General features: G+C 38.3%; 1 protein-coding gene across 1 annotated transcript in view; it reads right to left on the bottom strand.

Annotated features, from left to right (window-relative positions):
• Nucleotides 1-20296, bottom strand: part of rtn4rl1a (reticulon 4 receptor-like 1a) — a 116065-nt gene extending 95769 nt beyond the window's left edge. The window contains exon 1 of the mRNA XM_055208010.2: nt 19488-20296. Within this exon, the coding sequence (XP_055063985.1) occupies nt 19488-19500 (13 nt within the window). The 5' untranslated portion in view covers nt 19501-20296. The remainder of the gene's footprint in view (nt 1-19487) is intronic.
• Between the last annotated feature and the right edge of the window lie 2069 nt (nt 20297-22365).

Here is a 22365-nt window from a genome sequence, read left to right as displayed (position 1 = left end):
AAGTGCATATTTTTCGATTTTCGATAAGACCCTTATGCCTCCTTTGGGATAGTTTAGAGTCCTTTAAAGCTGCAATTTTACACTGCATTAAAACTGTTAAGTATTGGGGTCAATTAAAGTCCATTAATATGAGAAAAAATCCTGGAATATTTTCCTCAAAAAACATAATTTCCTCTCGAATGAAAAAAGAAAGAAAGGCATCAACATTTTGGATGACATGGTGGTGAGTAAACTATTTGGATTTTTTTTTTTTTTTTAAGAAAATTGACTAATCCTTTAAAGGCGCTCTAAGCGAATTGAAGCGTTTTAGACCATAAAACATTTTTTGTTACATACCAGAAACATCTCCTCACTATCTGCTTGCTGCCTGTCCGCTGATCAAACTGTAAAAAAACGCGATCTCTGTAGACAGCCCAGGCTTCACAAACGGCAATATCAACAAGTGGCCAAACCTAGCATCACAAAACAAAACAAAGTATTCCAGCCAATAAACGACAAAAAGGATTTGGGGGTGGGGGTTGGGCGCGTTCATGAAAGCACGGAAGGGAGGGGGAGGAGTTAGCTACGCTCCGTCTGTTTGAAAACAGTTTCAAACGTCAACAATAACTAATGTCTCGCAGATTCGCTTAGAAAGTCTGGTCGTAAGCTAAGCAGGCACTTTTCATAGATGTTTTGACCAATTTATAGCAGGTCAAGCTGATTATTGCTAAGACCAGTTTAGGCTAGTTTTGGCTGTAATTTTCAGCAGGGACCATCACAGATCTCTCTATTCTTTTAGATATGTACATTGTTTTTCATTGCTTTTCAATTACAGTTTGCCAAGAAAAATCTACATGATTCAAGGTATCATCTATAGTATAAATGGTATGCTATAAAAACCAGCAAACAAATCTGATAAGACAGGAATGAGTCACATCCTTGCCATCTTGTCTTAAGCTGCTTAATATCCCAAATCCTTTCCAAAGTAGGTAAAAAATACCTCAGGGAGTTTCCAAACAGATACCGTCCAACATATAAATATGCGTTCATCCTGTACTCACACAGACACATCTGATAATGTGCAGAGATTTGGCAACCATCTGTCTCTTCAGAGCTAAGTGAGAACAGCGAAAGCTGGCTCACACCTGGCACAAGCAAACCATCTGACTACAGCCAAATCACCTGTCCATAACTGAAAATAAATTATGCTGTATATCTTACTTAAGATTGTGCAGAAATGTCATACGTGACAATTCTCCTTTCAGAATGAAAGGGTACGCGTTATCAGACATTATCAGACGTTCAGTCGCCTCATCGGCTCAATACAGTTTAACCGTGTCATTATTACAATAAAATTATTATTTTTTTGGTTGGTTCAATGCAAAACCCTTTCCCACTGTTTAGGGTTTTTGGGTTGACACTGTGGTTCTTTGAAAATGAAGTTAGTAAAGTTGTCATAGATTAATTTTATGGGTTTATATACTGTATATTAGCATGTTGGTTCACACGTATGCTTATGGCAGATGCTTTTATCCAAAGCGACTTACGGTGCATTACAAGCTAAACATTTTTCAATCAGTATGTGAACCCATGACATTTTGCACTGTTAATGCAACGCTCTGAGCTATACAGGAGCAGTTTCTGGGTTTTTCAGAGCATAACAGTGATTTACTTATGAAATAAGCTCACAATAAAAAAATTATAAAACCATGTTTTTGTATTTGGTAGAGCTTGGTGTTAGCAATGTGAAGGTTGTAGGTTCGACTCCATGAAATTGTCCATCAGCAAAGATTTTTTATGGCTTAGCACTGTTAGCATACAAAGTATGCAAACACATAAATATTAATGCACTCTAAAAAGTTGGGTCACAAAAGGACGAATCCAGCCATTGGATTAAATTAACCCAGAAAATGTTTATATTTGACCCAACAATGGGTTAAAACAACCCAGCACACAGAGTTTTTGCATAAATATATACTGTGTGTAATAATTATTATGTATATTTTAACACACACACACACACACACACACACACACACACACACACACACACACACACACACACATGTTGGTGTATCATACGGGGACATCTCCATAGACGCAATGCATTTTATACTGTCCAAACTGTTATATTCTATTCCCCTAACCTACCCCAATCCCTAACCCCAATGTCACAAAAACCTGTTGCCAGTCTTTAATCTATAAAAAAACTACCATTTAGTATGTTTTTTTAGCTTTTCCGTTTATGGGGACACTCTCTGTGTCCCCGTAAACCACGTTTATAGCATAATAAACATGTCATTATACATTATTCATGTCCTCGTAAACCACGTAGACCAACCCACAGACACACACTCTGGTTTCCATGTTTTGTGGGGACATTCCATAGGCGTAATGCATTTTATACTGTACAAACTGTATATTCTATTCCACTTACCTACCCCATTACCTTACCCCAACCATCACAGAAACCATTCTAGTACTTCACATTTTCAAGAAACATCATTTTGTTTTATTTATAAGCTTGTTTCCTCATGGGGACATCAAAATGTCCCCACAAGGTCACAAAAACACTGGTATTCCTATCTTTGTGGGGACAATTGGTCCCCACAACGTGATAATTACCAGGTACACACACACAAACACACATTCTGGTTTCCATATTTTGTGGGGACATTCCATAGACGTAATGCATTTTATACCGTACAAACTGTATATTCTATTCCCCTAACCTACCCCATTCCCTAACCCCAACCATCACAGAAACCCTTCTGCTACTTCACATTTTCAAGAAACATCATTCTGTTTGATTTATAAGCTTGTTTCCTCATGGGGACGTCAAAATGTCCCCACAAGGTCACAAAAATACTGGTATTCCTATCTTTGTGGGGACAATTGGTCCCCACAACGTGATAATTACCAGGTACACACACACACACATATTTCACATTTTTTATTGATATATATTTTTTATTTATATAAGGAATATATAAAAATCAAAATAAGTATATAAACACATTTATATGTTTCTTAAATACATACATGAATGTGTGTGTATTTATATATACATAATAATTACACACAGCACACACTTATATATAATGCAAAAACTCGATTTTATTTTGTTTGCGATTAATCGCGATTAATCTTTGCCAAATAACCCAGCATTTTTAGGGTGTATACATCATGATCTGTCTATGAAATTATTATTTTTAATAATTTTCAATATTGCATCTTTTCCTTATTTATTAGCTAGTTTTTAAGTGTCATTTTAATTAAAACAATGAGAAGGAAAGGAGCGCAGGGGCTAAAATGGGGGTGCCGTCCCTAATCTCTCAATAAGGTTATTCGCCCCCAATGCTGAAATAAACCGATCGATCCAAAAACCCTAAATGTGCCTGATAAAAATTATGCAAAATCAGAACTCCGGTCATTTTCTAAAGCCTCTGAAAGCCACAAATGGATTATTAAGTAAAAAAACACTTTCATTACTCCATTTATTGAAAAATATACCATAAAGCATTACTGTTAAATTGCATCTCCATTTAGCACTTTGGTCTGCAGGCCAATATCTATTTCAAGCTCATATTTATTAATCTTAGCCAGAAAGAAATGCGTCATTCATTGGTCAATCATGATGTCTGGAACATTTTTAATAATAACCGACTACTGCCAAGATGCCACTGAATGTTTCTCATGCCAGAATTACTCGAAAAGAATCTGCCTGCCGACTGCATCAGAGAAGTGATATTTTTATTTCCTCCATGATGTGGACAAAGGTCACATTAAAATATGTTATTACCTTTACTAAGAATTGTTGATACATCCCTCTATCATCTGTGTGCGTGCACGTAAGCGCTGGAGCGCGCTGCGACGCTTCGATAGCATTTAGCTTAGCCCCATTCATTCAATGGTACCATTTAGAGATAAAGTTAGAAGTGACCAAACACATCAACGTTTTTCCTATTTAAGACGAGTAGTTATACGAGCAAGTTTGGTGGTACAAAATAAAACGTAGCGCTTTTCTAAGCGGATTTAAAAGAGGAACTATATTTTATGCCGTAATAGCACTTTTGGGAGTACTTCGACTTGCCTGAAAAGTCCGCTCCCCTTCTCACTCTCATAATGGGAGAGGGAGGGTGTTACTGCGCCGAGTCAAAGTACTCCCATAAGTGCTATTACGCCATACAATATAGTTCCTCTTTTAAATCTGCTTAGAAAAGCGCTACATTTTATTTTGTACCACCAAACTTGCTCGTATAACTACTCGTCTTAAATAGGAAAAACGTTGATGTGTTTGGTCACTTCTAACTTTAACTCTAAATGGTACCATTGAATGAATGGGGCTAAGCTAAATGCTATCGAAGCGTCGCAGCGCGCTCCAGCGCTTACGTGCACGCACACAGATGATAGAGGGATGTATCAACAATTCTTAGTTAAGGTAATAACATATTTTAATATTGAAAATGAGTAGACTATTCCTTTAAGGCTTTATTCTCACTGTCCTACTCTTTTGTACACAACACACGGCTAAACATGCCTTCACTTGAAGAAAAGCAGGTGATGTGTTTCACTCAAACTCTTTACGCTCCATACAGTCAATATAGTTGAGTCTAAATCTTGTGCGGACTCAATGCTCCAGAGGCAGATGTAGAGTTAATGCAGTGCATTATGTAAGCAAACGCTCTGATGCCAAGTGTGCGCTGCTTTATGTTGTTAAAATACACACACAGTGCTGGAGTTACAGACACGGGGGAGTATTTTCATGGGAGAGCTATCTTTAGTCTCGTAAAACCGAATCTCCCGAGTTGAAGAAACATAAACTAGCAGACGTGCTGAAAGCTTCAGTTCACTCTTCTATCATTGCTGTTAGCTTCCCGCATTTGCTCGCTGGTTACGTCAGCAGAAATCCAAATTCTTTGGATTCTGCAAATACACGGCGAAAAACAAACTGAGGATGAATCGTGTACTACGTGTGAGTTTCTCAAAACCTGTCACGAACATGTTCCAGTCATATTTTATTTATAAGATTACATTTTGCATGCCTGTTTTTACGAACATGTTGTGATGTACTGTCATGACATACATGCTGAATATATTTGTAATCAAGCAGGAAACAAAAGCACCATTGACTTCCATAGTATGTAAAAATACTACCATGGATGTCAGTGGTTTTGCTTCAAATACAGTATCTTCCTTTGTGTTCAGCAGAACAAAGAAATTAATTAATCAGCATGAAAGTGAGTAGCCTAAATGATGACAGAATTTTCATCTATCCCTTTGAGACAAAATAGAAAGTAATAGAAAGAGGGTTCATCTGAAGGCAATGAGGATGAGACTACAGGAGGGAGGCAGAGGAAGCAGAAAAGCTGTTGGAAGTTTCAGCCTTACATTCCCAATCATTCTGGCAATCAAAACATGCTTTAATAATTCAACAGGAACAGAGAGTGTGAGAGAAATTGAGAAACTGAGAACGAGGCCGAGAGACGCGCAGAGATTTTCGAACGTGAATGTGACAAAATCTGGTAAATGCTGGAGGTTGTAAGCACTACAAACCAACCTGATCGATAACGTTAATGACTCAATCAATAAACAACTCCTCTATAAAAGCCTACTGGACATAGATTATCCCCAGTAATACTAATGAAGCTAGATGCTCATTTAAAAATGCAAAGAAATGCTGTCTTATGTCACGTACGAGCCATACGACCTGCGAATGGCTTCGAGAGTGAGTTAAAAGTGCCTGGAGGAGGGTCAATAATGTCATTCGGATACCACTAAAGCATAAAATCAATGCAGCGTTGTGTCATTCAATGCTTGTCATCAAATACCGCTCTGTTCATACATGCATTTCCAATCTAACCAGTGAAAGTCAAGACTGTAAATACTGGGCATTCGCATCACTGGGCTTGGGCAGATACCCCACACCACAAATGTTGGGCCTTTGTGTCTGAATACAATCTGAAACGCACACAACCTCATATTTTGTGTTTGGAATGTACCATGGCCGCAGTTGGAGTGGCCATTAAAGGGATATAAAGTTACGCTGACAGCTAAAGGAGGGCTGGCGAAGCCGAGTGAATCGATAGCCAAGGTCAGAGAGCGTTTGAGAGGACACAAGGTCTCCTGGGTCCCCTTAACTATCTCTCATTTCCACAACGGTGCAGGAAGCGCTCATCATCCATACCGCTGTTTTTTGTTTAATCCTTCTCATATTAATTAGTAAATAATTAAAAATTGATTTTATCTGTTAAGAACTTAACAAGGTCTTCTAAGGTGTTTCCTAAAGACTGTTTCACCACACCATAACCTGAGAAAACTTTTATTTGTTTATTTGTATTTTATTAGATGTTGAAATGTTTTGATAGGATATTATTGATATTACATTAAAATCTGTTTTATGACAATAGCGACATGATGCTATTGTTTACTGCAGGGTTAAAACTGGCTTTAACTTGAGGTTCAAGGAAGTTAGGTCACCTAAATATGAAAATTCTCTTATAATTTACTTAACCTCATGCAATCCATGTTATCAATAAGGGGGTGTGTACACCAAATGCGGCAGGCAGATGGCAACTATGGACACTTGCAAGTATTTTTTCAGCTGTGTTACATCTGTTCTGTTTCTCAGTTGTTACAAAGTACCGGTTGGTTGTTATGGTATTTGCCCCCCCCCCCTCCACTATTATTGGACGAGCTGAGCATTTCGCACAAAGTTGAAAATTTTTTGGAAAATCGCTAAGCACCGACCAGCATTTTTGAAAAGTGTGGCACTTCCATTGGAAACAATTGAAAACATATGTACACACCCCTTCAGTCATGTGATCATGGAAACATATAGATCAGCACAATAACGTCAAAACTCATCTATTTCCTAAAGAGACACCCAAGAACCGATAAGATTCAACGTTATCATCATGTCGTCATATTTGAATTTACTATACTACTGACCTGTAGGTTTCAATGTATATGTGAAATTTTTGCCCTTAAAAGTGCAGTGTGTAATTTTAAGTAGGATCTCTTGACAGAAATGCAAAATAATATACAAAACTATATTATTAGGGGTGTATAAAGACCTTTAATAATAGAATGAGACGTTTTTATCTACACACCGAGGGTCCCCTTACTTGGAAGTTGTCATTTTGTACCACCATGTTTCTACAGAAGCCCTTAACGGACAAACTTTTTTTACTAAGTTGTCTCAGAAGATGACATGTTTGTCTGGTGGCAGCTACTGTAGCTTCTCTATGCGTTTCAAAAGCGAGGGGTGAGCAGTGAATTGAGCCAGTGGTTGCAATTTGCAACCTCACCACCAGATGTTGCTAAAATGTACACACTGCACCTTTAAAAAGCTCAATAATAAATGTTTTCTGTCTGTCATATTAGGAGACATATGTTAACCCACTGGGGTCATTTGGATTACTTTAACGATGTTTGTATGTGCTTTCGCAAGGGGATCGCACACCGGACGCGCAGCTTAGCGCCGCTCAGTGCCGCCCCATTCTAATAAAATCAAACACATTGTTTTCTATGAGTATACGCACACTGGCGATGCCTGTCCGCGCCGCCCAGCTTTGACTCGGGAAGTTGCTCAAATCCCTGTCCCGCCACACAGCGCCACTCACATAGTTTAACATTAAATAACATCATATTTGTCCCAAATCATTTACGATTAACATTGGCTGCTAACATATATTTTGCATTTTGAAGCTATCTGACGAAGCTTGCGCTATTTAATGTGCACTTCCGGTTTACGATATCTCCGAGTTGTCCTAGACGCGACTCTGTAGATAACATTACATTTAATATAAACTTTTTCATTTGTGTTCAACTGAAGAAAAGTTGTATACATTTGGGATGGCATTAGGATGAGTATAAGAGCATTTTTATATTTGGGTGAACTATTCCTTGTAAAGTTTTAAATATGGATTCTTCTCCTACAAAATGCATTGATTACCCTTATATGGCCTTTATTTATATCCCTGGAGCTGTTTGAATTACTTTTGTGAAGGATGGATGCACATTCTTTAGGCTTAAAGAAAGTGGACCCCATTTTTAACCATTATAAAGCTTGAAAGAGCTAGGATGTTTTCTAAATTAACTAAAAACATGTTTGTCTGAAAGATGATGGACATATGTATCTCGTTTGACTAGACTCGGTTGAGTAAATCATACTGATTTTGGGTGAACTATTGCTTTAAGCACAATGTACAGCCTTTACTGTAAGTCCCTGCATATTATTCTCCTCACCTCTTTTTCCTTCTCTCGCTAGTATTTATGTTCTATATTATCTACAATTAATCTTAGGTTTACACCTGAATCAACCCCCACCTCATGTTTTTCTCTCGCAGTGGTGATTCCTGGTGTTGTGCATGTTGCATCTGTCTGGTGCAGAATTGCGTGTTTTAGCTGACATTTGGAGCATCTATCCCCAAGGCCTTTCTAGCAGCATGTGCCTTTCTGCCGTCCCCTAAGGGCCGCTGTAACAGTGACACACAATTATTCTCACGCACATACACGCCCGTGTAGATTGCACGGCACGCAGCACCTCTCCATTGTTCTCGCTATCTTAGACAAAAGCCCTACATCTTTATCTACAGACAAGGCTATGTCTATGGTATCCCATTTGTAAACATCAGCTCTAGTCTGTTGTAATGAGACAGTGAGAACTCTTAGATGGACTCATCTAGGTGTTGCAACATCAATCGCCAACAGTGCATAAAGTCCCTGTGCCAACGCACAGATTGTGATTGAGAACACCAGGATCAGGGACCTTGTGTTGAAGGAATTGTTGTCTCTAAAAATATGAAGAACTGAAATTTAAGCTCTTAAATATAATTTGTACTTTGGCAAGTTTAAAATTGGTGCATCGTGATGAGAATTAATTTTATTTGTCATTCATATATGAGATAAAAATGGCTCATTGGCTTAAAGCTAAATTATAATTGTGTACCTCTTTAGAGTATTGTATTAGTTTAAATTCTGTAATCTTCTCTTTCTCTGTCCTAGTACGAACCCGTCTCAACAGCAAATCTCTTAGAATTGAGGTTATCCATTTGCTAGTGCACTCCTAAGTACTGACTAGATATCTATAGATATACATATAAGATTTACAGGCACTCTCTGCTGTAAAAACAGAACAAATATATTGGTGACTTACTTACACTTGCTTACACTTTATCAAATAAAAAGATGTGACACGAACAAAAGGCTAAGAGATGAGTCCTTAGATATGTCCAGTTAACGCAGTAAAGAAATCAGCACCGATAGCCCCGTAGTTAGTGTGCTTTGTGCTCACGGCCACCTTAGTTCAATTCCCATCTTCGACGTCCTTTGCAAATCCCGCTCCCCTATCCTCACCCAATGCTTTTCTGTCTACTTTGCACTATCTTGTCTAAATCAAGGCACAAAAAGCCCTAAAAAATGTAACTTGGTAAAAGAAACTGCACTCTTAGTTACAGACTCTCAGTTAAAGCCAATTATATTTAAAAATGACGCAAGACTGCAAATACTTTTATGGCGAAATAGCTCACTATACCCTTACATAGTGCACTATTTGAGGAACAGACATTTTGTGGTGTCTAAAAAATTCAAGTGGCCATTATCAAGTGTACTTATTCAATCCCATAATGCATCGAGCGATGTACAGGCAACAGCTAACCGCTACCTATTTACTGTGAAGTGTGTGCCAATGAACTCCCACGTCTCGACACAAGATGGCACCCGCAGCACTTCCGGCGCTTGGTGTCAGTTTTCAAGTGAACTATATAGTGAACTAATATAGGGAATAGTGAATAAGGGTATTGCGGGGGGGGGGGGGGGGGCGGGTTTTCGGACACAGTATGTGTGTCTTATCTGCTATATTATGCTGCACGCACACCCCAGCGACTTTGTCGAATGCCAGTTTTGTTCTGCTTGAAACACGCCTGCCAGATTCCTCTGAATTACTTATAACCTACAGTAGTGCACAGAATATCTACTTTATGTTGCACTAAAGTTTTGTTTACTAAAAAGGCCATAATCTTACGTAACTGTCTTTGCAACGTCACGGCAGCTTTTTACAACACTGCAATTTACATTTAAAGGCAGGAGGTAAAAGTGCAATCTGGCATCCTTCACAACAAATCCTATTAGTCCATGCACACCAAAGTTAAAGTGTATTTGTATGGCCCCTACCATAGTATGTATTCAAAGGAACAAATAATCTGAAGTCCTGTATCATAGTATACTATTACGGTTGACTCAGAGAGAGGTTTGTATTGTTAAACTGAGCCTTCATGTTTGTGTGTGTGCATTTTTATTTCTCATTCTTTCATTCCCTTTAGAGATCAGGCCCCTTGCCACTACTGGGTTTAATGTGTTATTATTTTTATATAAAAGAAAATCAACATGCATGCACTTTATTTTTATTGATTCGTCTCCATCTTGCTACCATTTATTTCAGAGACCACCTTCCAAACTCATTTTTCACCAACAGTGATGCTCAATCAGGTCCTGTCCAATGCATTTCTACCAAAGCAAAGATAATTCTGGCTGGAGCGTCACTAAGGGGGAGAAGGTAGTACAATTCTAAGGGCCCATGCACTATTGGGACCCCCAAAGATCAATTTTATTAGTAGTAAGATCAGATGGGTGTGGTAGACGGCCCAACCTCATATTCTTTTATGGCGCCCAAAATTACTTGCAGCGCCCCTGAATTCTGGGCTCAAATAAAAATAGCACATCCCAAGCCCCAGGTACCACTTATGTAAGTTATCGGCAAGTATCTCCTCACCAAGACATTGTGACTACTTTGCTGGTGGATAAAGGGTATGTGAGGCTTCACTAAAGGAAGATGCCTAAATATTGCCCGTCTAACTGCCCACCCCAAGGCATTGTATGGTTTTTTACATCTCTGTTAGTTCTGTGTTATCTCCGTGCCAAACCAAATCAGCGAAGGTCTGACAAGTGCAAGAGAGGTCAGTGTGGAAATAGAAGCCATGGAACGGGACAGTGCCTTCTTTATCCTGTCACCCGAAATTAAACATACCCAAGACTCACAGCGCCCCATGACACGGCAGCCACCAAGAACATCCTTTCACATTACACCCCGAGCTGTGATTTTCAGCTAATTTTGTCGAGAGTCAGAGACGGCTTTGAACGAGCCTTTCGTCACCTCTCAAGGCGATCGAAATCTGCCATGTTGAATCAGAGATTGGAGCGGCTCCTGTCAAAGGACCTTGATGTTCGAGGTGTGTAGTTTCCCGTCTCCCGCCACCAGATGAGATACGAACGTCTGGCAGTAAGGGTAAAAAATACGTCCTTGTTCTGTCTTTTAACAGTGTGTAATATGAGAGCTCAATTTTTAACTGTCAGGATCAAGGCGAAGCTCTCATCTTTTCTTAATGCTGTGAATCATTTAAGAGCCTGTGGACAAAGTATTCACTTTAGATGGTGCAGTTCAAACGAGCACATTCTGTATTTTACCTTCATTAAAAGGAAGCGGGACGACTTCAGAGGGACCAAAATGATCCAGTGATGTTCGATAGATATTAAAGTCTGCCACCATTATCAGGTGAGGTAGGCAGATGCTGAAACCCTAAATCCTTTCTGAATAGCTCCCAAATGTTTTAAAAGCACAAGGTTAAATTACTTTTTGACAATTTTATACCATTCAAAGTCTACAACATTAGTTGATTCTTTTTTTGCCAAAGAAGAACTTTTTTTTGTTCTTTAAAGAACCATTTCTATCTTTCCATTTTTTTAACCAGAAAAGTTCTTCAAATGTTAAAGGTTTTTTATTGAACCATTCAGCCAATAAATGTTCTTCTATGGCACAGTGAATCATCTTTATTTTTAAGAGTGACTCAAAAACATCCACACCCACAAGCAAAGATGTCAGAATTAAAATCTCTGTACTTCCATTTCTTCCAGTCCTTCATCTAGTTAACTTCAAGTTAATAAAATGTAAATCTCATGCAGGAAGTTCTCGTCTCCGCTGTACAAACAGTAGACCGCGGGCAGGTAGACGTCTCTCTGAAGAGCACAAACAGAACCCCAGCGTTTTTAAAGGGAGCGCACGTCACGGATGACCTTTCCCCGCGCGATTCAGCCACTTTTCCCTTTAATACATCATTAATCTCTCAATTGGCTGTGACATGGCAAACCTCTGTCGAAAGATTATTGTTTGTTTTTTCTCTTGTTGACTCCTCATTATCATTGGCTAATGACCGCCCCTTGAAATTTAATTAACACTCCAAAGAGGGAGAAAAAGCCAAATGTTTGCTTACAGTTTGGGTTAATCGTGTGTATGACAAGAGGTCACACTTGGATGGATCTATTTTTAGGATTGTACAAATGTTACGTGAACAGACCTTTCGGTAATTACCCAGCAATGAGATAAATGAACTATATGAATGAAAGCAGATTTGAAGATAATGTGATGAATATACAAATAAGGTTATAATAACTCTGCCCTTTCCTGACATTTTTGAGTATGTGACTCATTGTATAATAGGTTTTTGTGTAGTTTAGTTAGGTCTGTTTCACAGATCCTGTGTAAGGGTGTCACAAATTCGATTTTAAATCGAAATCTATCAAAATTAAGTCACAACCTCGAACTTCAAATTAAAAATGGAATTATCGATGCTGCCACGCCCCCATGTCACGTCCGGTTGGCTTGCCAAACGGTAAAAAAACATGTGTTGAGTGCTGCTAGTCAACCTTCACTAACTTAGCTAGCTACAGCCAGTCAAAAGATAGCATGGCAGATGCAGGAGACACCACGCGAACTGCTCTTTACATGGGAAACAAAAAACAGCACGTGCCTCCCGCCCGCACAGCAGAACAGCGTCTGTGCCAGGACCTGTCGTTTCTCTGAACTGAGATCTGTTTAAGTTTCACAACAACTTATTTCAGTTGCTTAAGAGTTATGAAAACAGCATTTAAACATGACTTATTGGGGTATAGTCTCACAATCTCGTCTCACGGTAATAAAAGCGCGTTTTTAAGGTGCAAAAAAAAAACGTAAAAATCTAGAATCGAATCGAATCGTGAACTTAGAATCGAAAATGTAATTCAATCGAGGATTTGGAGAATGGTGACACCCCTATTCCTGTGTATATAACATGTAAAGCCTAATTTATACTTCTGCGTCAATTGTAGGCACTATACGTGTACCCTACATGGTATCGTGATTACGCACCTCCTCAAAAATGTAATAATGCGTTAATTCTATGCAGACCCTTAAGTAAAAAATTGTGATATGTGACCCCTCCTGGCAAATTTTCAAAAATGAATTGTTATTTACACATCCTCTATTACAAAAACCTTCAAAATTATGTATACAAAAACGAACAGAGCTACACCTGTTTGTCAGCAAGTTTAACATTTAGCGATTTTTCAATATGGGTATCAAGACAATTATTTGTCGCTTCCTGCCATGTAATATCTCGTTATTAGGGCTGTCAATAGATTAAAATATTTAATCGCAATTAATCGCATGATTTCATGAGTTAACTCGCGATTAATCGCAAATTAATCGCACATTTTTATCTGTTCTAAATTTACCTAAATGTAACACTTTTTAAGTTTTTAATGCTCTAATCAGCATGGATTTGGATAATATATATGCTATATGCAAATGTATGTCTACAACAGCCTGTTTACATTTTCAACAGAACCATCAGCCATAGTTTTATAAATGTTTTTGCCTTTAGAAGACCTTGTTTTTTCTCCATTTCTGTTTGCTGCTGCATCATTTGTGACCTGTGCTGGCAAATTGAGTTGGGATGAGCAAATTTTCAAAAATGTGTCATTTATATTTTAACATTATCTATTAAAAAACTTCAAAACAATTGGAACAATTGTTGGAATCTGACAAAGCATGACAGAACTATACCTGTTAATGCAGAGCAAAAACAATATCAATACATATATGTTTTTCTTTTATTGTTTAATTTTGACATTGAGACAGACCACTTTAAGACTGTAGGATAATGCAAGGGTTTAATATAATGACACAACAGATACTTTTCCTTAACAGTTAACCAAACAATCACTTCAGATATAACAGATTATCATACCTGCGTGAATTATTGTCAAAACGCATATTTTTAAACCTGTAATTTTGTGTTAGATGTCTATATATATCGAGCACAGTCTCCTGAAGATGCGTATAAATAGCACGAAGTGTAACGCACTCGCGCGTTTGTGTGCATGCGCTTCAGACGTCTGCGTCAGACATCGCTTTTGAGCCTTGTCACTCTTAATAACTCTTTTAACATCAATCAGATCCCGAACTTTATCTCTCTTAATAATTATTTTAACATCAAGAAAGTCCTGCGGTCTATTTTCTATAATTTCTGAATGCTTTTTAAAACGAAACTAAAAAGTGAAAGAAGACGCATCTTTGCTTTATATGGATACACCTCACAGAAAACGTGCAGATAAAGAAAACTGCACGTGCAGAAAACGTGCATTTTAGATGTTTAATGACCATTTAGAGCATTGGATTCGCTAGACGAGAGCTTAATGTTCTTATTTTTATGAAAAGCTCCGACTCATCTACACAGCTCCGGTCACTTGCTGCGTCTCAATTCATCCAGCTGTGGGTCAAACAGAAATTGCGTGTTGCGTTAATCGCGCGTTAGTGCCGTTAAAATGAATTTGCGTTATCGCGTTATTAACGCGTTTATTTTGACAGCCCTACTCGTTATACATCCTAAAAAACACATATCATGATTATCATGTTAACTCTTTCCCCGACATTGAAGAGAAAACGCTTCCCTGCCAATGACGAGTTTTTCCAGCAATCAGTATTTCTGCTATTGTCTGAATCAGCCCCTTAGGTCAAACAGTTCAAACTCTGTGTATGTTTTGATCATCGCTCTGAATCTCTATCAAAAGTCCTTCACAAAAATGCAATTATTTCAGCTTTTTGCTCAAAAATTTTTATTTTTGAAAAAACCTACCCATATTTGAGTGATAAAAATAAAGGTAGGATGAAGAAATGGTTTGTTTTGTTTGAAAGCAGAGGGTCTGTTCTTTCATTTGATATATATTGTATGTTTATATATTTAAAGAAGAACATATTCTGGAAGGCATTAAACTTTTGTAAAAATCATAATAAATGCTGGCTGGCAACATTTAAAAAAATGCTGGGGGGGAAAGAGTTAACTTGGAAAAGCATTGCGTGAACAACACAAAGGTCATTGGTTTGATCCCAGGTAACACAAACACTGAATAAAATGTATAGCTAGCTTGAATGCACTGTAAGTTGCACTGAATTAAAGCATCTGCCAAAAATATAAAGTGTAAAAATATTTCTAGGTTTCACTCTACTGGTTAGGTTACACTACTTCCATTCAACCTATATATTTTATGAGAGCACTGTGGGCACTACCAGCTGAGCTACAGCAAAAAACTCAATCTTTATAAACTTGCGACCATATACTTTTCGCAAGGCTCTGCAGATACGGCCCATTAGGCGCCGGTCACATAAAGGCACTTAGCTGTAGATAACCTGTTAAATAACCGCTAACAGCCTTTAATGCCATGCAAGTTGATCACTTATAGCTTATCTAAATAAACACATTGCACATTCCTCACACGCTAATGGTTTGCCACATGCAGCATCTACTGTCTGTATGCCTTTAACCATAGACACCTACAAACCTACATGCTCTTGAATTATTGAGTGAGAAAGGCAATATTCACATCACAAGAACACTGAATCATCATTAAGTGTAGGCGATTAAGTTTGTGATCTGGCAAGGATGATTTTCGACGCCACAGGTGGGGGTGTATGTGGCTCGATTTCTTACTTTGTGTGCCTGGCTGTGTGTGAGATCTCTGACTAAACAAGCTTTCAAGTGAACGAGCTATTAAAATGGGCCAACGAGCCGCACCGGGCCGCTGCCCAGCCAGTAGCACTTTGTATGGTAAGTAGCCTCCTGTTTCCTGCCTGTGCTTCAGCCAATAGCCAATTGTCTGTGTGTGTGTGTGTGTGTGTGTGTGTGCGTCCGTGTGTGTGTGTGTGTGTGTGTGCGGGCCTTTATTTAATCTTAGCTACCTCTATTCTTTTCTCAGGCTCTTGTACAGGTGGACTGATAATGGAAATAGTAGGGGCCATATTGCAGAGTACCTCCAGCAATCTGGGGTTAAGAGAGGGTATGGGAGACATAGGCAGAAAAGACACAGGCTCATTACAGCAGCCAGCGGGTTCCTGTGGCAACATCGCCTGCCAGCAGACCAGAAGTCTTCATTTTATTAAATCATCTCATCTACACTTGACATCTCTGTCTGAATTCCAAAAATCCATGTTTTTTTAACATGGTCCAATGGTAATACCATGTTTTTTAACCCCTCCACATTCAGGGTTCTCACACCTTAGTTCACTTCAAATTCAAGGAGCTTTCAAGGACTTTCCAGGTCCAATACCCTCAAATTCAAGGACTAAATGTGGCGACACATTTCAAGTGAGAGCAAGGTACATCTTGTTACCTAATAAGATTGTTTCAGTTCCCTTTCAAGGGAACTCGCGCTGCGTCACTGCGGTGACACTTTGGGGACGCCTCCAGGGGTAAGTGCGTCTGAATTTGTTTATCAAATTCAACCAATGGTGAGGCTTAATGACAAAGACAGGGTGACGTGGGAGACAGAAAGTATATCGCTATCTGAAATATTGCCAAAGACGGCGTTACAGGGACGCAGGAAGTATGGCAAGGAAGATGCAGTGTCTCGTTCCCTTTTCAGGGAACAACAGTTACATATATAACCCAAGACGTTTTCATGTGTCAAACATGCAAACTATGCAAAAAAGCATTTTGGTATGAACCAACATTCCCATACAGAAGATATAAGCATTTAAAACGAACAGTTTAGCACGTGTGCTTAAAAAGTCTAGAAATTGTATGATATTATCCTACACTACACAGGGAATAATATGGATTTTTTTCCCAGAAAACTTGTTGCATAAAGTAGATTCAAGCACTTTCAATGACCTGTATCTATGTATGTATTATTTTCACAAACTTTCCAAGGCCTTGAATTTTTTCCCCAGATTCACAAACTTTCAAGGATTTCAAGGACCCGTGGGAACCCTGCATGTTTCAAATTGACAGCTCTTTCCACAAAGTTCTTCGAATAATTTTTTATGTAATTTTTTAATGTTGTATAACTATTGCATAAAATCATTATCACCCAAGCAGGGGGTGCCATAGTACCGAATATTAGCATGATTGATCACAGCCAGCATGTGATATTACTTAAATTGCATATGAGATTAAACAAAATATTTGTATCTAGTTATTCCAAACACTATTCCAAATGTTGTTGGCCTACACTATTAAAGATAAACATTTCCTAAAATGTCTTTTGTCGGACTGTAGGGTTTCATCCATAACATTAAGCTGCACAAAAGGTAAGAGTAATAATGAAACGGTTCTTTATGAACCTTTAAAGAACCAAAAATAGTTTATTACACTGTGTGTCACAGTCAAAAGTCACAATCACATCCAGTGTGTATCAAACCACATGCTATTTGACAAAGACACACAGCTTTCCCATAAACAGATTCGAGTTGCAGAATTATTATGCGTTCCAGACCCCGTTCTGTACCCCCGGGCTGTAAGCACAAACTCCTGCTGCTAGCAGAGGCAACAATAAACACTCATAACTCCTTATCATTGTACTGTCTGTTATTGTGTGTTAGCATTGAGGAGGGGCTCGGTGGCAAAGCTTATGCAGAATGCCTTTTAGCAAACAAACAACCCCACTCTCTCTTGCTTTCTTCTTACTATCTTTCTCTCTCCATCCCATCTCTTCCCTCAACTCAAACCCACACATTCTTTTGTAATAAACAGTAAATGATAGCTGGTTTGACGCTGCGCACTGAGCATTGGTAAAAATGTTACAGGTAAAAAATAACTGTTAAAGGTGCAGTGTGTCAATTTTAGCGGCATCTAGTGGTGAGTTTGCGAATTGCAACCAACGGCTCAGTCCACTGCTCACCTCTTGCTTTTTAAACACATAGAGAAGCTACGTAGCCGCCACCGGACAAACATGTCATTTTTGGAGACAACTTAAAAAAGTTTGTCCGTTAAAGGAGCATTTCACCGGTGGAAACATTAAGCTTTATTGAAAGTGCGTCATATTTATAGTCAAAATGTAACATACATTTCAAATTTGGTGCCTATTTGACAAAGAAAAGGGGTGTTTGTAGTCTCACCCCCTCAACAAAGATATTGGACTTCCTGCTTTCAATGATGCAAAATTATGATTTTTACATCATTAAAAGAAGGAAGTGCAACACTGAAATCTGTATTTCTCCTGTCTCGCTGGCAACTGAGGAAATGATGCACGACCATTCAAAAACATGACTGGGGTTCTAACTATACAAAGCTTAATGCAAATGGGTGAAGTGTCCCTTTAAGTGTTTCTGTAGAAACATGGCTGCACAAAATGGCAGCTTCCATGTAAGGGGACCCTCTTTGTATGTAGATAAAACGTCTCATTCTGAGGCAATAAACACATAACGGCTCATTATGAAAGGTCTTTCTACACCCCTGATAATTTAGTTTTGTATATTATTTTGCATTTCTGTCAAGAGATCCTTCTAAAAATTACACACTGCACCTTTAAGGTATGAATAAACACAATATTGATTTCAATTCAGTAGTAGTATTTAATATGAATACATCGTAGTGCAAAAAAAATACATTTATAAACTAAAAATGTCTTAATAATTAATTGGCATAATAAAATATTTTTAAAGTTTTTAATGTAACAACTTTAAACATCACATTCCTAAAAGCATTGTGACACACTGCCACTGAAGGTAAAATAGCGCCCCCGTCTGGACACACTCATCTACACACATATCGATCAATCCACGTGACCTGGATGTTTCTTGAATTGTTTTGCACAAGGTTTATTTTAAAATCTATATACTACCAGTTAATGCTTCACATAATACATTGCAAAGTGCAGCTTTAATGCTAGCCTTGATCCAAAACACAGCTTGCCAATATGATATAGACGTCAATAACACAGATCAAAAAGCATTTATAATTTCGTATGACTTATTTTTATAGAGAAACATGATTAAGAGTTCACAAACACTGTTTCCACAGTCTCTTGTCGTCTTTAGAACACCTTTCTAGTTTATTAAACGATTATTACTAGCTGGCTTCAACTGTTTTTAATTGTACTAGTTAAGGCACGCGCAGCAAGCTCCGGGTCGTCAGCTGCAGTGCGGCATCGCTTGTCTATTTTTAAGGATAATATTGCGTGCTGTGTATGAATATTTCATTGGCGCAAAGCTCTCCACAACTTAAGGAGCCAAATAAACCCAAGATAACCTGACATAAAACTATCACGAGGAGTTATAAAGAAATATGCGCCTCAAACAGCCACTAGCGCAACGAATAGAAATGTAACCTACTTTCAGCTTCACAGTTACATTTGTTTGAAGAGCACCAAAGAAAACACACATAAACCTGATGAACGTCAAATCTGGTTGATCTTACCTCGCTTGAACATCCTGAAGGTGCGGTGATGGTGCTCTGCACTTTACTCCACTGTGGTCGTCAAAACAAGCGTCTCATCTTCAATAATCCGAGTCATGTGTGATAAAAGTTTCATGTGTTTCAGTTATCTTTGATGTGAGGCTGTCCGCACAAAACACACAAAATTCCCAACTCTTCGCCCCAGGTCTCAGGTATCGATTAATATGAAAAACAACATCGCCGATATGGAAATCAGTACAATTCCCAAGCTCCAGAGGAGAAGATTTTTTAAAGACAGACGACTCCTGTTAATTTAAAGCCAAAATGTTTAGTGTATGCTTCAATGAGGACTTATCGCGGTCACGTGAACCGTTTAAATAGCCGTTAAAACACTAAGTAAAGTTTTATAATAACGGTCGATGTTACAGGAAACAGCGCGTGCGGGTACGCATGGCACTCAATACGCAAATGACAGCGCCGTAAAATGTTTTGTGTAGTAACTGCGTTTGGATGTCGAAGATGTTCAAGTCGTTAACGAATCCCCCGGTCCTGTCTCTTCATGAGTCGGTAAGATAGATCACTGCTCGAGGGAGGTGTCGGCAAGGGTGGAAGAGGAAAGAAAACACGGTGAGAGAGAGATATATTATCCTCCCCGCCTCCCTTAAATCCCAAATTTGCTCGTATTCTCCAAGACTCGTCTTTCTCTTCGTCGGTTTGTGATAAAAAAAATAATTGATGTCGTTTGGTTTCAGAGTCGATGTTTAGTTTCCTATCAGAGAAACTGATGTTGCGTTACCTGTCTGCTCCTTTGACGACGGACAGATAGGAGGAGCAATATATCCTTGTTATGGAGATCTTGTTTTCCAAGATAAAGTCTTGAGTTAAATTGGCCACTTAATATTTCGACAGTATAATGTTGTGTTATTGAGTGATGTAAGGAAATTTGTTTTGGCTGATCAATATGTTTTATAATACGTGTTTGATCGTCTCTAATAGCAATATGAGCCATCCATTGTATGTCATCCATCCCAGTGGATTTAGGATGTTTACATGAACTGTTTTCTATTAAATGACAGACAGATATATAGTATCAGATAGATAGATAGATAGATAGATAGATAGATAGATAGATAGATAGATAGATAGATAGATAGATAGATAGATAGATAGATAGATAGATACTGTAAAATATGCAAGTCAATTCAACATACTCTTTTAAATGGACACTCTATTTTTTTGAAAATATGCTAATTTTTCAGCTCCTATAGAGTTAAACATTTGATTTTTAACGTTTTGGAATCTATTCATCTGATCTCCAGGTCCACTGCTACCACTTTTAGCATAGCTTAGCATAATCCATTGAATCTGATTAGACCATTAGCATTGCGCTCAAAAATAACCAAAGTATATAAATATTTTTTCTGTTTAAAACTTGACTATTCTGTAGTTACATCGTGTACTAATACCGACGGAAAATGAAAAGTTGCGATTTTCTAGGCAGAACTGGCTAGGAACTATACATTCTGGGGTAATAATCAAGGACTTTGCTGCCGTAACATGGCTGCAGCAGGCACAAGGACACAGTGCCCGAAAATAGTCCCCTGCTATTGAAAGATACTAAGGGGACTATTTTCGGCTGCTGTGTAATATCTACCTAGAAAATTACAACTTTTAATTTTCCGTCAACCTTAGTACACGATGTAACTACAGAAGAGTCAAATTAAAATTAAAATTTGCGATTTTCTAGGCAGATATTACGCAGCAGCCCAAAATAGTCCCCTTAGTATTTTTCAATAGCAGGCGACTATTTTCGGGTACTGCATAATGTCATTGCACCTCCTGCTATCATGTTACGGCAGCAAAGTCCTTGATTTTTGAGCCAGAATGAGAGTATAGTTCCTAGCCATATCTGCCTAGAAAATCACAACTTTTAATTTTCTGTTGGTCTTAGTACACAATGTAACTACAGAAGAGTCGAGTTTTAAATAGGAAAAATTTCAAAACTCTTTGGTTATTTTTTAGCGCGATGCTAATGGTCTAATAAGATTCAATGGAATATGCTAAGCTAAGCTAAAAGTGGTATAAAAATGTATGTTGATTTGACAAAGTTGATTTTTTAAAAAGTAGATAGATGGATCTATTGCTTGCACATGGGTGTGTTTTTCCACAGCTGGGCCTGGATGGGGTACATGTGACCTTGGTTAGAACAGCGTGATCGCTGTATGATAGATACATGCAGACCGATCGCTGTATACAGACAGACAGATCATTCCCAATAAACAGAAAATTTAAAGTGTATATCAACAAGAAACACAAATACTTACATCATTTATTAAAAGTTTATTGAGACATTTAACAGTTTAATCGCATTCAATTAATAAAATTACAGGTATACACAGTTCAGAGAGAGAGAATATACAGAAAATTAAAAATGTTCATATCAATAACATGTACAGTTTCTCATAGATCTTTTATTTGAAGTTTATTGTGATATTGTTCAGGTTAAGACAAATTTGTCTGGCTAAATCCAATACTCTAAATCTGCCACCACAGCAACAGAGGTCCTTCTTTGCTGAGCCAAGTGGCTTCAGTATAATGCCGTAAATCTCTGTGTCTGTGTAAGGTGAGAGTGTTAATGTCCCTGTGTCCTATATGTCTCTGTGTAGGGTGAAGTGGGTTAATGTCCTTTTCAGCATCATCTGACACAAGCACCTGCCACATCACAATCACACAATTCAGTGTAGTAGGGTCAAATACAAGGCCGTTTTAATCCGGAGTAAAGAGGATAATGTTCACTCATCCTTTCTGTCTCTCTCTCCCCTTGAGGAGGGGGGCAGGTATAGGTCGGCCAGTGATACTGTAGATATAAATTGTTGCCTGTCCCCGTTGGTCTCTTTCT

This window comes from Misgurnus anguillicaudatus, chromosome 12 (assembly GCF_027580225.2).
Source record: "Misgurnus anguillicaudatus chromosome 12, ASM2758022v2, whole genome shotgun sequence".
NCBI lineage: Eukaryota > Metazoa > Chordata > Actinopteri > Cypriniformes > Cobitidae > Misgurnus > Misgurnus anguillicaudatus.
This window is presented reverse-complemented; position numbering and strand designations above follow the sequence as displayed.